At 31.2% G+C, this 17,111-nt stretch overlaps 1 protein-coding gene across 1 annotated transcript; it reads right to left on the bottom strand.

Annotated features, from left to right (window-relative positions):
• Positions 1–1,362: 1,362 nt before the first annotated feature.
• LOC120180994 (transcription factor-like protein DPB) lies at positions 1,363–9,562 on the bottom strand. The gene is made up of 11 exons (XM_039186254.1): positions 9,478–9,562; positions 9,003–9,246; positions 8,527–8,606; positions 8,386–8,429; positions 7,472–7,534; positions 7,234–7,380; positions 7,061–7,129; positions 6,849–6,947; positions 6,595–6,665; positions 5,806–6,327; positions 1,363–1,434 (listed from the first exon to the last, which is right to left on the bottom strand). The coding sequence occupies exons 2-10, from the start codon at positions 9,242–9,244 to the stop codon at positions 6,093–6,095; spliced, it is 1,050 nt and encodes a 349-aa protein (XP_039042185.1). The 5' UTR covers positions 9,245–9,246; positions 9,478–9,562; the 3' UTR covers positions 1,363–1,434; positions 5,806–6,092.
• Positions 9,563–17,111: the final 7,549 nt, after the last annotated feature.

The following is a 17,111-nucleotide window of genomic DNA, read 5'->3' as shown; positions in this document are numbered from 1 at the left end:
ATATAGGACCACTTTTGATGTCTAGTAATTGATCAGCACGTATAGACGAAGGATATGCCAAAGCCACTCCCCCCCTTGCAAGGGCTTAATCCGACGTCAAAATCCCTCAACTAGGGCAATCCAACCTGTTCAAGTTCAGCCACCTCTATAAAAAAAATACTATTTACAATATAAATATATATTAATTTCTAAATATGCATGACTTTTATAAGAAATATAAACTAAATCAAAATCCTTAAATTTTTTATTTAAACTTCTGAATAAAAAAGAAAAAACTCAAACCAGATTCGACCCAAACCACAAATGAAATGAAAATTCACTAATTTAAAAGTTGACACGTCTCATAATTTAATAAAAATAACATAAAAATGAAGAAACCCAACAATTTAAGAACAAAAAAAAATCAGAAATTTATGATGCAATAAGCAAATAACTCACCTTCTAAATTGAAACGATCTTCAGTTTCTTAAACACTCGATATATAAATGTATAATAAAATAAACCTAATAATATTTTTTTAAATTCATTAAGAAACAAAGATCGAAGAAACCAAATAAACCTAAAATATATTCAATCAAAATTCATTGAAAAAAAATCAATTTTCCCTCCTTTTGTGAAGTTTGCTTTCGTGGTTTGTGATCGAAAGAGCAAATATTTATACAGAAATCCTTTATAAGAAAATCACCATGAAAAACATTATATATAAATTTGTTATGATATTTATAAAATCAATATATACAAATATTATATTATGAATGAACTTTTATTTTTAAAATACATTATAAATATTATTTATAAAATCAATTAATTTATAAAATTAAATTATAAATATTATAAAGTTATATCATTAATAAATTAAATTAATTTCAACTACAATTTAACATATATATTATTTTAGTTAAAATCGTACCCAAATTTTAAGTTGGTATAATAATTAGGTGTCGACCTTTTCTTCTTAAGAACCTTTGGCCTAGTCCTCTAATAAAATAATATTGTTTTGGACATCAGAATAATCACGTTGTTTTGTTTAACATTCATGTCATTGTACCCTTGTTAAATTAACAATCCAATAATATAATTGAAATTGAAATTAAAATTTAATATTAACGTTGAATCAATTGAAAGCTCAATAATATGAACAAATAAAAACTAAAGTCAACAAATTTCGAATTTCGAATCAAACTCTTTATGATCCTTCTCTGCTAAATAGCTGAAATAAATATCATTTAAGAAATATTTCTATTAATATTTTATTCTCCTGAATTTTCAATCCTACTTTACTAGGAAATCATGGACCACATATGTGCCTTATTACAATAAATTAGCAAGTTTTGGATTAAGTACTTGAAATTCACAACAAAATAATATAGCAAAATAAAAAGAATTTTAGAAACTAGTTCATTCTATATGGAGATTCTTTATGCAGAGAACAATCTCTGTAACCCCCTCAGACCGATACGGATAACCCGATCCGATCTGGAGTGTCACATTAGGGCCACTGGAGCGACCCACTGTAAAAATAGTAGAAAATTTTAAAACTTTTATTAAAACATGTAACTTTAAAATGATTTATCAGTATGAAGAAATAAAATAGATTTTCAGACTCATGTAAAACAAATTACAATTACATGCCCCCTAATCACATGTACCATACTCAGCAAGCAACGCCGGAAAAACTCTCTTACTGAAGTCGATAGCTGCACTGGTACAATTCTTTTAACCTGCAATGTTGAGTAATGAGTAGCTTCGAAAAGCTCAGTAATACAGAACTACCAGATGATGCTGATGAACATGCAGATACAGATAAACATATATTTTCTTATTATTTCCGAACATCTACAGATATTTATGCTGATTGGAGATCCTACTGATGTTTCAGATGATAACGGACAATGGGCTTTCAATTCAGATAAGTATTTCAAAAGACTAAGTTCAGGAGATCAGAATAGGTTATCTAGTGTGTTCCCATAAAACCAGTGAAGAGATACATATCTTTTCTTTTAAACAATAGTAGTTTAAAAACATATTTTTATTCAAGAACCATATTAATCCCTCCAACCAAACACTCCATAATGTATAGGTTTCCCATAACCATACACCCACCTACATACCAAGTAAGGACTTACCCTGAGCACAAAGCAGAGAAGTCTGTTGTAACAGTAACTTCCTCCAACAACACCCTCTCATAAAACGTTTATAAAAAAATATATTATTCCCTCCAACCAACACTCCATAATGTGTAGGTTCCACAGAACCTTACACCCACCTACACACCAAGTAAATTCCATGATTCCATAAATCAGGAACAATTCATATTTTCCAGTGAAAACAGGAAACCAAATAACACATTTCAGTTAACCATAAATCATAAACCATTAAATTCCATTATTTCATAAATCATGAACAATTCATACTTTTCGATGAAAACCGTAATCGGAGATCACATACCATGTTGCCATGGTTCATAAACCAGTAAATCAATACTTTCGTTAAACTCATTTGAAACATATAAAACTGTCATGTAGTACATGTGGAACACACTAGAGGATCAAAATATTTATCAGATATTCTTCAGAGATACTGAATAATCTTGTTGGGCAGAGAAACAATGATCTTCAGTTTACCGATAGAATGTCGGAATTTAGAACCACTATAGGAATAGTTCAATAACTAACGGAATCATCAGTTATTCAGAATATAACTTGAGTTGATAAGGAAGAAATGAAGATTCAGTACATTTACAGTCGGCGTTGATTTATCGTATTATTGAAATAACTCAAGTTTAACAACTCCCAAAACTAATGCATGTTGATCGGTCCATTCGTTGTCCTACCAGGTATTCACTCTTTAATACCAACAATTATTGTCCATAAATCAACTTTTGAGTCATCACTGGACATATCTTAAGGAGACGAACAGATATCCTAATGGTCTTTATTTCCTTTTCATGCTTCCACGATACCATGAAATATTGACGTACTTGATTTATGGTTCATAATCCATAGGGATGATACATCATGTAAGTTCATCCGAATTTCCAAGCTTATCCTAATCACTTACTTAATCCTTAGTCATTTAGGTTACTTAATTCATTTAGCATTCAAGTATATTCCAGTTACTTCGGGATTTTCCAGAGTAATTCAAACGTTCCTGAATTTCAGATACATATTGTACTTCCGTTCCATTCAATTTGGTCTTCTTGGTTGATTTGTCGAACAAATGTCCAATTCTTATTACTGAATGCTATCTAGAGTTGAGCTGAGCTGAATACTTCCAAAATTTATCATCGAGCCAAACTTGAGAAGACGAACACACATTCAAGTAACATCTATGTCGTTTAGGTATTGATATAGCTTTAGGGTTGATCTACTCACTTAAGTTATTCCATAACTTCTAAAGATAATAAAACACCTATGCTTATTTAGATTCCTTAATTAATCCAAGACATTTACTTAATATAGGCCATAAGGGTATTTTGGTAATTTTGATGTTCAGTTTTATTCCATTCATTTTAGAGCTCGAGTATATCCAATCATTCCTGAGCTTGGTGATATTCTTGGGACATTTCTATTACAGGGGTATTTTGGTCATTTTACATATTCAGTGTATTTTAATCCTTTTATTACGTCTGATCTTACTATTAAATTCAATCTTATCATTTATTTCAGTTCTTTCGAACAATTCTGATAGCATAATACCCCCAATAAATTATTCTTCAAGTATTTACTCATAACCCGGATATTTTCGGGTCAAGTGCCTTCTCATATTTTCACCCACGAAATATCAAGAATTTTTCTACAGTAAGTCAGGATCTTAACAATCAAATTCGTACTTAATCAAATCAAGTACAAATCCTTAAAGTACTTTCTAATTCAGGGTCAACTCGGACTATTTTACATCTCAAGAGCATTTCCGTAATTTCTTAACCAGATAACTTCGATATTAACTCTTAACGAAAATAATTATAATTTAAAGTTCCTATGGTCAATTGCTTTCCTTAACATTCTCCGATCTTGAAATTATTCCTTAATAAACTTTTAGTATCTTGCACAAACCGTTTTTGGCGTTAAAACCCGTTATCCGAATTTTATAAACAAAACTATTATTTCTTATGCACATCTGTAATTATATCATATCAATATATCCTTTCAGAGTTTCTAATCAACTTCCAGGGACAATTTTTGACATCTTACAACTTAAGGGTATTTTTGTAATTTTACCCTATCGGAGTATTCGCATAATTTCTCATCCAAGTACCTTTAACATTTAACCTTTGATGATATAAAATATAAGTTACAAATTCAGGGTTGATTTCTTTATCACCAATAACAAACTTGTAATTTAATTCTAACAATTCCTCAATCTCTTAAAATAGTCATCTGAGCCATATTCAGTTACCTACTTGCTACCGTATTCGTATCAAATGTAGATCTTCATTAATTACACATATGAGACCAAACATTTTCATTCATGCATTTACCAATACCAGCATGTTCTATAAAGCATAAAGAGGTAGTAAAGTATTACCTCGATTTCCGTACAATACTAATCGACCATAAAAATTTCATTTGAACGCCTTTGATCATAAATTCAACTTCCAATAATTCCTCAGATACATATCAACATAAATTATATTAGAAACGAAGCTTAATTGCGATAAACGGATCAAATCAGGTGATAAATCAGTGAAAAACAGCTTACCGGGTTCGAATTTGGCGAAACGGACTTCGGATTCAAATTCAGGACGTCGAAAGCATAAAATATGACTTTTCGGAAATTTGGAATTTTCGGTCAAAATCAAAGTCAACGGATTTGACCAGCAATTTTGAGGCCTTCGGGTTCGAATTTCGAAAAACGGACAGAGGAATCGGATTTAGAACGTAGAAAAATGTCAGGATAGGTATACTCGGTCAAAGTCAAAGGTCGTTTAATGCCCGGTCAAAGCTAGTCAAAGTTTTGGTCAACAGTGGTCAACGTCGATCAACGGTTAACGGGTCGGGTCAACGGGTCGGGTCGGGTCAATGGGTCATGTCAACGGGTCGGGTCGGGTCGGGTTGTGACCGGTCAAAACAATTCCAAAACCGGTCAAACCAATCACTTTTTCGTTCCCCACGCGCAGTGGCGGCGCGTGGGGGCGCATGTGCTAAATTTTCGGAAAAAATTCTAAAAATTATTTTGAGCGATTTCGAGATACTTACAAAGCTCAGTTCACAATTTTGAACGGCGGAGAGCTCGATTTCAACAAATCGTAAACTTTGACCACTTCACCTCCTCACGCGCCGCCGTCGACGGAGACCAAGGATGACACCGGCAAACTCGTAATGATGCAAGGAACACGATGGTGCGAGAGGTGTCGTAAACGGATCATCGGATCGTCGTGAATCAACGAAAAACCAATTAAAATTGAGTTATTACCGACGATACTTCCGATTGAAATTAACGACGAACGGCGACAATTCACGACAAAAAGTTTGAAGGGTTTTGTTTCTCGCTCGACAACGAACACGATGGTGGTTTCGACTCGTCGATCGGAGGTCAGACGACGAGTAGATCGGAGTTTAAAGAGGGGTTGATGAAGAGAAAAATATGAAAAAAAAAATCAGAAACATACGGGAATAAGGGTATATATCATCTCATAAATAAAAATGGTTAAACCAAAAGTTTAGCCACTGAACTTCCTTCACTTCTTATAACGGTCTGTCAACTTTGAAATCTTATAATTTAACCCACTGTTTCTTTCAAAATACCAATTAAATCTGCCACTTTATAATTTCTTAATATTTAGCCCCTAAATTGAGGTGTTACAATCTCTCTATAGTCTAATACAAATAAAGCTGATTTCTGCTACATAGGGGGGGATAAAAAGAGGAGAGATAGAATAAAACAAATACATGAGCAAATTATGAAGCTGTAAAAGCTCAAGACTTGCCGGGAAAGATGCCCCTTGAAGCAAGGACGCTACTAGGGCATATCGTGGGGTTAGCATATAGACCGCTCTTGGTGACGATGATCTTACACACCACTTTCCTGGCAAATTACTTTACACAATGTACAAATAAATCGCTCTTGGTGTTTAACATGAAACCGAATTATCAATGTTCATGCTTAACATGTGCTTTCAGTATTCCGGGAAGAGGCGGGGATATAGGAAGCCTACCCAGTGTGCTTGTCCTTGGGGGAGGAAGGATCTGTTGTTTGTACATTGCAGACATGCTAGAACCTTCACCATCTGCAGAAAAATTGTGTGTCTTTTCATCATTCTGTGTTCTCTCGCAGAATTTCATCGCCTTGAGAACATAATTATCATCATGGAGCTCAAATGGAGTGCTGTAAAATAGAATATCAATAAGTATGAAAAGGAAGAAAAATAAGGTAAGCAAAGAATCAAAAAGATTATTTTAGCATTTGGTCAATAGGCTGCTATCAAACTGTAGAATTTACCCCTGTACCCAGACTACGTCCTTTCCCTGTATTTGGCATTCCGCGGTTTATCATCAAAACATGAGATGTCCTACTCTATACGGTAATCACTCAAAATTCCCACCAAATGCTGTTGGATGTTGCTAAGTTATGATTATTGCTAAAAAATCTTACCTATTAAAGTCAAAATGCACCAGCTGCATATCTTCCGAAATTTCAACCTCAACAGTTGCATGAGGGTGTGTCTACAATATTAAGATGACAAGAGAAGAGAATTAGGACGTCATACGATTAATGGAAGATTCCAAATAACTAAAAAAAGCACTTTGTATCTGTTGAGTATGTTGATTCCACATGATAGCATATAAGCCGATCACTAAAGGTTCTAATTAACTTCCTTTTTTTAATTCCTTGAGAAGATAACGAACCTGCACCAGTATAAAAGGTAAGGCCACACCCCCGCTGGGAGCATTCCCTGAGCTGTACAGTTGCTCATTTCGTTGTATCAAATTCTGAAGACCTACAAACTGAGAAGCAAAACAAGTACATGATGAATAGAAAAAAATAGAACTCTAAACCTAATTGCATGCAGAAAGCAATTTTACAAACATGTGGAATGTGAAACGTGGGCTATTCTTACCTGCTCCTCCAATTCATGCAAATAGGCAGCCTTTTTATCAATCCTACTTCTCAGTCCAACACGTTCAGTCTGTTTTTACATTTGAAGAACTTGTTAAGCTCAATATTAGATCCTTAATAAAATGGCATATCAAACCCACATAAAAAGACACAAAAATGGAGCTGTATTGCTACCTTTAATTCTTCGATATCACTAACGCTAGTACGAGGAAGTCCCTTCCACTGTATTTCTTTTTTGTCCTTAGATATTATATCCATTGCCATTAGCACATTCAGGGCATCGTAAACCCTTCGACGGATGTTTTTCTCATCATAATGCTGCTGTTAGATTAAAAGAAAAATAGAGGGCCAATATCATTAATTTCATACTCTTAGGGTAAAAGATGAAAGCTTTGAACAAACAATTGCAAACCTGATCCGGTGATGCTACACTATTGCCAGGATCAGCAAATTCAGCGACAAGTTCATCTGCTACCTGGAATCACTTCCTCTCAGATAAAGATATGTGCTTGTAAAATAAACAATTAACAGGCAAAAGATAGAGCAACCAATGACTGTTGCCAGGTCAGGAGAGAAGCAGTGAAACTTGCAACTCCCTTAAGCAGACAAAGTAGTAATTCTCCAAACCATCGAAATGTTATGAAAGAAAGGTCCAACTTCCTGCACATGTGCAAGCTCAATCGCATGATAAGGGAAACTTGCATTTATGAATCAGATTTCTGTATGATGTAAAGAGACAATACCATTCTGCTTGAAAGTTAGAAAGAGTAGACGAATTATGCATCACAATGGGAGCTTGGTTGGTGCTTAAAAATGACAAAAGTTACTTAATCAAGAGGTATGCTTGCCACTATAGATCGTATGGAATCAGAATAGAACAATGGCTTGACGAGAAAGGAACCAGCATGACATCAATTTGCCAGGTCTAATCTTCACTGATGTATCATGTATGCATTAAGAGCATTCTACAGGGTGATTTTTGGGTGCTATTGAAAAAGTTCTATATCTTAATGCCATAGTCTTGCAATGAAGAGCTATGGCATGCAACACTGGCCCGCAGTAAGAAACTATCAAAACACAATTAGTTTGGATCATGGTTACCCATCAATCAATATACATAGTCCCTTGATGCAGTACCAAAGAACAAATATTTAGTTTTTGCACGTCACAAAACAGAAATAATGAATTCAGATAAATTCAGGTCACTTAGCCAAAACTAATATAGATTATATAAACGCAGTGATAAGCACTAATGCATTAACCATTAATAAATTTAATATAAAAAACAAACATGAACAAAAGAATAACTTTCTGAAACCACCTGACCTCATTGTATGTGGTTCTTCCCTTGCTTTCCACTTTTTCACAAACTGGATGAAACCAATGACATTATGATGAGAAATATGAAGAAATAAAAACATCAGCGTGCTTTCAAAGGTAAAGGAAATAGAAAAAAGAAAACAAAACCTTTCATGCTAAATTGGCGGAGCCCTCTGCCACTCCTATCGCCTCCCACTGCACGTTGACCTCTCTTCTTCTTTTTACTACTGCAAGTGAAATTCGCAATCAATTAAATTCACGGAATACCCTAGCATTATAATAGCATAGTAATATAGTATGACCGGGCAACATCAGAATATTTTGTTAGTAGTCCAAGGTAAAGTGCCATGGACAACCTAAATGCTAGCATCTACTAATTAATCTTAACATTCACCAATTCAAGCAATCTTTGCCGTCTACCACACAAACAATACTGAATTATAGCATAATGTGATGAAATTTACCAATTCAAGTATAAACGAAAGCAATATTCGACAGATTACTTCAATATACTATAGACCCTAACCCTTTTTACAAAAACCCAATAATTGAATCAAGCATTAAACAGAATTATCATAAAATTCAAGCTAAAAGGGTGTCAATAGAAAGAAAGAAACACTCACCCTATAGCACCTTGAGATCCAGCATCATCTCCATGAATTTCGAGATGGTTCAATCTTAAGAAAGTATTCTCACTAGCTGGTGTAGCCATAGCTTGCTCGCCCCGGCTGGAGGGAGAGCCAACACTACTACTGGTCGAAACGGATTGACCCGTGACAGTGGTGCCCCACGACCTAGAAGCTTCTCCCATAGTAGGTTTTTTATCCCCATTTTCATGGTGGTTATGGTTACTACCACTTACCATACCTAAACATACCAAACCCAAAAATTAAAATTAAAAATTCAGCGATTTTGAGGAATTTGAGAGAAACCCAGAAGATAACTGGCCTTGATGAAAAATGGGTACTGGACATTAAGAAAAGTTAAATGAGGATAATCAGTATCTGAATCAGTAGCTTCTAAACTATGTTCGAATCTATTATTTAATAAAATAATCGAAAATGGAACTTTGAAAGTGAGTAAAGATGGGATTTTTACTGTGAAAAATGGAGCCACAGGAGAGAGGGAGGTTCGAGTCTTCAAGTGCTTTCAGTGAAGATGGTGGAAAAGAGGGAAAAATTATTTTTGTAAGGGTTTGGTTTTGGTTCAGGTTTTTTTTAAGATAAATAGTTGAATTATCAATTTAATTTTTTCACCAAACTATTAATTTTTTTAAATTATATTTAATGTTATGTTTTGATTATATTTTAATCATTTATCATTAAAAAATTAATAGTGATATTAACTTGTCATCATTAATATATATATATATATATATATATATGGTAAGTAGTTTTGTTTATTTTTAATGGTAAATGATTAAAATAAAATTAAGACATGATATTAGATATAATTTAAAAAATAGTTAAGAGACAAATGAAATTAAAATGATAATTTGGTGAATATCGTAATTTATCTTTTTCATTATAATTATTTTATTTATGTTATTTTATTCGTTTTTTCAATAGTTTGAAGTGATTACAATTGACGATACACATATTTTTTACCTATATATAATTATTCGAACTTAAGATCTCTAAAATTCGATTGGACTGTTCATTCTTAAGCCCAAAATTTGAGTTTAAGGATTAGATATCAATTTTACTTCTACGAACTAAAATTGTTGTACTACACCAGCCAAAATCAAAGATGTTATTAATAATTTCACCCAATTCAATACCTTTTCGTTATTATTTTTTATTTTTAAATATTTATTTTACTATTTATATTAGAATTTAAATTATTTTTCTTATAATCTCATCTTGAAAATTCAAACAATTTGAACATGGATATTCAAAAGATTTGTGTACATATATACTATAAAAAGAAATCAACTCTTGAATGAGATATATGTTAATAGGTTATTATTCTATGTAATAACAGCGAAAACAAAACATTTCATAAGCGAGATTTTAATAATTTTATGTGTTCTACTTAAATATTTTAATCATTGAAACATAATATTAAACTCTATTCTATTCAAAAAATATATATATTAAATTTTAAAGTAAATACACATTTAGTATTTAAACAATTATTTATATTCCATTTTAATACCTAAACTTTAATTTTTTTGCAAAACCATACCTAACGTTTAGTTTAGGTTTCATTCTGGTATCTTGTCGTTTATTTTTTTTTCAAAAATTGTGTTTGTTCTAATCACTCTAATTTATTTTATTAATAATTTTTATGACATGACATTTTTTAACTATTATTTTATTAATATATAAAATATAAAAAATAATTTTAAAAGTTAGAAGATTAAATTAGGAGTAATTTAAAAATTAAGTAATTAAATTAAAAAATTAAAATTCAATGACCAAAATAAGACTTAGAATATAGTTTAGTAATGAATGATGTAATTTACTCATAAAAAAGTGTCACATACAACAGTTTCGTTCCAAAACGAAACAAAAGATGTACGTTAGGTATGATTTAAAAAAAATGAAAGTTTAGATATCAAAACGAGATAAAAATAATAGTTTATATACTAAATGTATAGTTTATCTTAAATTTTAGATTTTAAATTTAAAAAATCATAAATCTTAAAATCTAAAGTTCTAATACTTAAATCCTAAATAAAATACATAGCAACCTTAAAATCACGCTAGTGAGTTATTTTTTTCCACTTCCCATGTATAGAATAATAATTTTGTTACTTTAAAATCTTGTGCTATCGCTTAAGCAACGAGTAATCGAGTAATTGTGTACGCAAAATAATTTTATTAAAAGATTTATCCATTAAAATTAGATGTACGATACAAAATAATTTAAATTAGTTAAAACGAAATCTTAAAATTAAGAAGAACACCAAAAAAAAATATTGTGCTATTTATTATTAAAATAAAAATAAATAATTTTATGGGTTATTATTCCATATATTTTCAGTGAAAACGGATACACCAGAAGCGAAATTTTAACATTATCGTGTGTCCTAGAAAATAGTGTTATATAAATTAATCAAATCCATAATAAATGAATCTACTAGAAAATAATATCATACATGAACACAATAATAATACATTCTCCCTGATTCCAATCAAAGAATGATGCATCCAACAAATTTTAATTTATAAGTATAGTAAAATACTTCCTTTTTTTTAATAGGTTTATGTGATTATAAAATATATGTTAATGATCTTTTCAAATCATTGGTAACGTGTACATATCCTACAGATACAACTATTCGAATATAAAATCTCAAGAGAGAACAATATTTTATTAACCATTAAGATCAGGCACAACATTTTTTTTTCTATGATAAACTAAAACACAACTTTTAACTAATCCTAAACAGGTCTAAATTTTTACTTAGTATTCTTCATCAAAAGTTGACCTAACCAAAGCTTTTTCTTCATGTGCCCGAAGAGACTAAAGGGGATCCTAAGCTTAACCATCTGTAATTTATATCATCTTTGAGTATTTCACGTGTTTGAAAGTTCAAAAGGCAGTTAGTAAATTCATGTTAACACAAAAAAAAACATAATGGCTTTTCATTACATCAATAAAAGCATGAGCTTGAGTGTCTTATTACTTGTTTGATCCAACACAAAGTCCTTGTAAGAATCTGGCATTAGCAATGACTCGTGTTGTGACATGGCTATGCTAATAGAACTTCAGACAAAAGTGTTGAAGCTTGTAGGAAACTTCGACTTCACGAAATGCGTAGTGCTGAGAGAAATTATTGTAACAGAGAGTACTTTTACACTGTGGACTAACCATGATTGAAACATGAAAGTGGGGCACCTACATTTTCCAATATTAACCAATTTTCTTTTTGATTTTTCACAAGACACGGAGACAGGTGCGAAAGGCTGAAGCTTTAGTAAGCATCCGATCTAATCGAGTAAAATTATTTTAAGTTATTTAAGTTGATAAATTTTATTTTATAATTTAAAGTAGACTTAAAAAATTTTCGAGACAAGTTAAAATTTCAAGTTTTTTTTAAATTTTGATTGTAAATATTTATAATATTATATTATTATTTTATTTCAATTTAAATAATTTTTTATAACCGTATAATATATATATATATATATATCTTCATATTTTTTCATATGTGATATACGCATATCATGCAGAAGCTTAAAAATCAATCCACTCATTACTAAAAGTTTTGAGTTATTAGGGTTATTCGAGTTATATTTTATAATTTGATTTGAACTTGAAATTTTTCGAGTCGAGCCGAGTTTATAAAATTACAACTCAAAGTCAATTCGATTCGAATTGAATCAAGTAAAAAATATGATTTTTCAAGTTGAATCGAGTTTTACTCGCCCTAGGCGGTGTAACTCTTTTGTTTGTTAATATTGTACGTCAATAATTCATGGTATATACATATTGATAATTTTATGTACTGTTTTATGCTTTTAATATTATCAAATCTAAGAATCTAAAGAGTAAATTCAGTGATAAAAAGAATGAAATTTCTCTTAAATGATCAGAATTTAAGCAACTTTGTTTATAAATACGTTTGAATTTAGCCTGGTTTAACATCATACACAAATCCTACTTTACAATTGGAGGCATGACGATACCCATCTCCCACTCGGTATTTCCTACCAATAATAGTCTTTGTGCATGCGGTTTCTAGTGGTTTTTTTTTAATAATTCAAATTTTATTACCCAAAGTTCTGCTAAAAAAAACCAATCACCAACCTAAACCCATATGAACAAACTACTTAAAAAATCAAATGATCGGTAAGACTATACCCAAATATTACAAAAGATTAATATTAACACTATCTAATCTGTTAATATTTCTTTCCCTTAATTGAATACCTGCAATCTCCTTAATAACTTTAAGAATCTCTTCAGTTGTTCTGGAGTATCCTTGGAGCATTCTTCGATTTCTTTCCTCCCACAGGGTATATATATTTGCACACCAAACTAACTTCAAAATAGTTGTGAGAAGGGACTTACCTTTCCAAGCACCACAAGCCCATGATAACATATCCCCATGACAAAGTGGTACTCCTCAACCCGTTAAGGAACAAAATGGAATCCCATAAAGAAACATCCAAGGGGCACTGTAAGAACAAGTGGTCCCTTGTCTCTTGTGCTTTGCTCCACAGGGTATATATATTTGCACACCCAAACTAACTTCAAAATAGTTGTGAGAAGGGACTTACCGTTCCAAGCACCACAAGCCCATGATAACATATCCCCATGACAAAGTGGTACTCCTCAACCCGTTAAGGAACAAAATGGAATCCCATAAAGAAACATCCAAGGGGCACTGTAAGAACAAGTGGTCCCTTGTCTCTTGTGCTTTGCTGCAGATAACACAATTACCATTAGTTACAATCCCCATTCTTTGAAGTCTGCCCCTTGTTGGAAGTCTGTTCAAGAGAGCCATCCAAGCAATCATAATATGTTTCGGAATGTGTAGAGAGAATCAAATCAGTTTATGCCATGATACTTTTTCCCCTTTCACCCGTACCTCTTCACAAATTTCCCTGCTTAGCTCCAGAAGAAAGGATAAGAAGAGCTTTTGTCTTCGGTTTCTAGTGCTTATTGCAACTTAGAATGGTATTTTTTAATTATTCTCCGATATTCGATCTATTAACCGATTGATCCACTTAGAATGATATTTTAATATTTCCTTTATTTGTATTCTTTAATGCTTCAGTTCATTTGCTTAACCATTTTGTTCACTTCTTCCAACTTTCTGCAATTTTAAATGTATTACATGCAGATAAACGAAAAGTATGTTTATTGATTTCTTCTTCTTCTTTCCTTGTATCAGTTACATATATTAATATGGTAGATGGTGATGATACAACTTGTTAATTAAAAGCAAGAGAGAGATGCATAATCAAATTACTTTTCTGAAATGACATTATATCAACTCAATTGTTCAAAGAGTTTTTCCTTACAAACTGATGTTTTCTGTTAACGTAATTCTCTCTGTTTTATTATTTCTAAACTGAGTTTTGAGTCTCCATGAAAATCCACAGATGATGATGGAATAATGACAGTGACAAGTAATATAAAAAATCTTACAATAATCTCTTTTTCTTCTAACATGTATCAATTTTCAACCTTTCCTTTTAAGTTTATAGGAGTACTAGAAAACAGAAACAAGTGTCTGCAACTATTTGTAATCACTTCAGCACAGCTGAATTTCAAGTTCTTACGCTGTGAACTGAACTGATCTTAGCACACCTTTGGCCCCTTGGCTTCACTGTAAAGTTGATCCATTTTCTTCAGTTTATGGGTCAAATTAAAATTTTACTATTTTTAATATGTCACATCATCAAATTAATGGACGTTGAGGATCAACGATCAAAACATAATGAATTAATAATCATATATAAATAACTGAAAAATAAATTTTTCAAAATTGGTGACCAAAAGTAAAAATGACCTTAAGTATAGTTCACCCTATAAAAAATGACTTAATTTAAAGAATATCATCTTTTTTTATCTAAATATCTAATGTATTTTAGTCAAAGTATGTTGTCCTTTGCATTTAGGTACCTAAAATATTTTTTTTATCAAAGTGGGTACCTAAAATATACCACATTTTTCATCTAGGTACCTAAAATTTCTTTTAATCAATGTCATGTGTCAACTTTAGATACAAAAGATGATATTATATATATATATATATATATATATATATATAAAAAAAGATATTTTGACACCTAAATGAAAATGCAGTATACTTCAAATAATTACTTTGATAAAAAATTATGTTAGATACATAAATAAAAATGTCATATACTTTAAGTAACTATTTTTAAAATAAACTTAAAAAATATTTATAGAATATTTTTATTTTAAATTATCAAACACATTGAAAAAATAAATCATTCTTAAATTACTAAGACCTCTTTATTTAATATATATTTATCATATTTTTCGTTCAAAAATATATATTTATCAGTATAATAGTTTAAATGTTAATATCGTATAACTAAATTAAATGAGCCAAAAATATTACTATTTAAACTAAAAGTTAAGCAAGTGCAGAACGTTTGGAAGTGCTGCTTGCTGCACATTCCTGGAAAAAGTTCAGTGGAAGGTCCTGAGTTGTCTCCTATTGGACGATAAATCTCAGCAGTGGAGGATGTAAGTAGAATATAGGGTGTGCATGTAATCCAATTTTTTTTATATTAATTATATATTTTATTAATAATATTTATCTTAAAATTTTATTTATATTTATTTATATGAAAAATTATTTATTAATATATATGCATTAATCTTAAAAAATATTTTTAAATTCATCACGATACGTATATCATAGCGTATGATACTTACTGTGTTAAATTTACTTTGTTTTGTTTATCGAGACCAAAGAGTCAATATCATAAAGCTTAGGCGATAACTTCCATGCTTACCAATCATAATTCCAAATAAATAAAACTCCTTAATGGGAAAAAAATTGTCTATTTCCTTGAAAACGAAGTGCGAGCCCAATAATTAAAGAAGGATGCATGAATCAACAAAGGCAAACATGTTCCACAAAAAAACACCTAATTTTTGTTTCCTTGTTTGTTGTTGTTGTTGTTCTGGGAATTCCTTGTTGCAAAAGCAGAAGTGTTTGGCGTAGGATGTTTCGAGGGAAATTTCTTTGTGGGCCGTGGTTTTCGGCTTAAAATGGACAAATTCCATCATCGGGGAATGGGGGGGACTCTTTTTCCTTGGCTTGTCTTGTAAAACAAATGGCAGGGTTTGGTTGGATTGGTAACATTGAGATGTACAAAATAAGACCGGTGATTGTCTATCTCAATGTCAGTCGCGTTCCAAAATTTCAAGCCTTCAACCAACGTCTATCTTCTGCGATTGGCGTTCCCCAGCTCAACGCCGGGGGATTTAGGCTTCTCCGGTTCCTCACCATTGTGGTTGGTTAAATCTAGTTAGGATAGATCTGATCTAAAAATTTAATATTTTCATTCGTAACAAATTCGGCTCGAATATAGGAAAATCCCACCAAATCTAAGATTCGACCTGATTTTTGACATAAAACTTACATCCAATTCCACTCGATCCAAATATATATATATATATAATTTATTTTTATTAGATAAAATAATGATTTAATTAAGAAAATATAAAGAGATATTATTGTAATTATCCATAAACATATAAGAGATAATTATAATATTAACTCGAGTCAGATTGGGTTGAATAAAGTTTTTTTCAACCTAAACTCGAACCCCTCATCCTTTGAAAAACCAGTGCTGAACCAAATTCAAAATTTTAATATATAAAATCAGCTCAATCAAATTAGATCGAAACTCATCGAATTCGAATCAAATACTCGTCCCTAATTTGATCAATGATTTTATTTTGTTTATATATCACATTTTTAGGGTTTAGGTTTTCCACCCAGCTCCATAAAGGAAAATCCAAAAGTAAACCACTAAATCACGAATTATCTAGAAGAAAAGGACCACTAAATCACGAATTATCTAGAAGAAAAGGGTGAAAATATACAATGCTACGATCAATATAGTTCAATTAATGCATACTACAACTTCGTTTATAAGAAATGACACACTTGATATCTATATTACCTGTCAATATGAATATATTTGATTAGGTGCATACTTATTAATTGAATATTTATTAGCATTTTGATGATAATCAAAGTTTTGAGTATTATATATATATTTATTTAT

This window comes from Hibiscus syriacus, unplaced genomic scaffold (genome assembly GCF_006381635.1).
Source record: "Hibiscus syriacus cultivar Baekdansim isolate YM2019G1 unplaced genomic scaffold, ASM638163v2 tig00112503_pilon, whole genome shotgun sequence".
Lineage (NCBI taxonomy): Eukaryota > Viridiplantae > Streptophyta > Magnoliopsida > Malvales > Malvaceae > Hibiscus > Hibiscus syriacus.
This window is presented reverse-complemented; position numbering and strand designations above follow the sequence as displayed.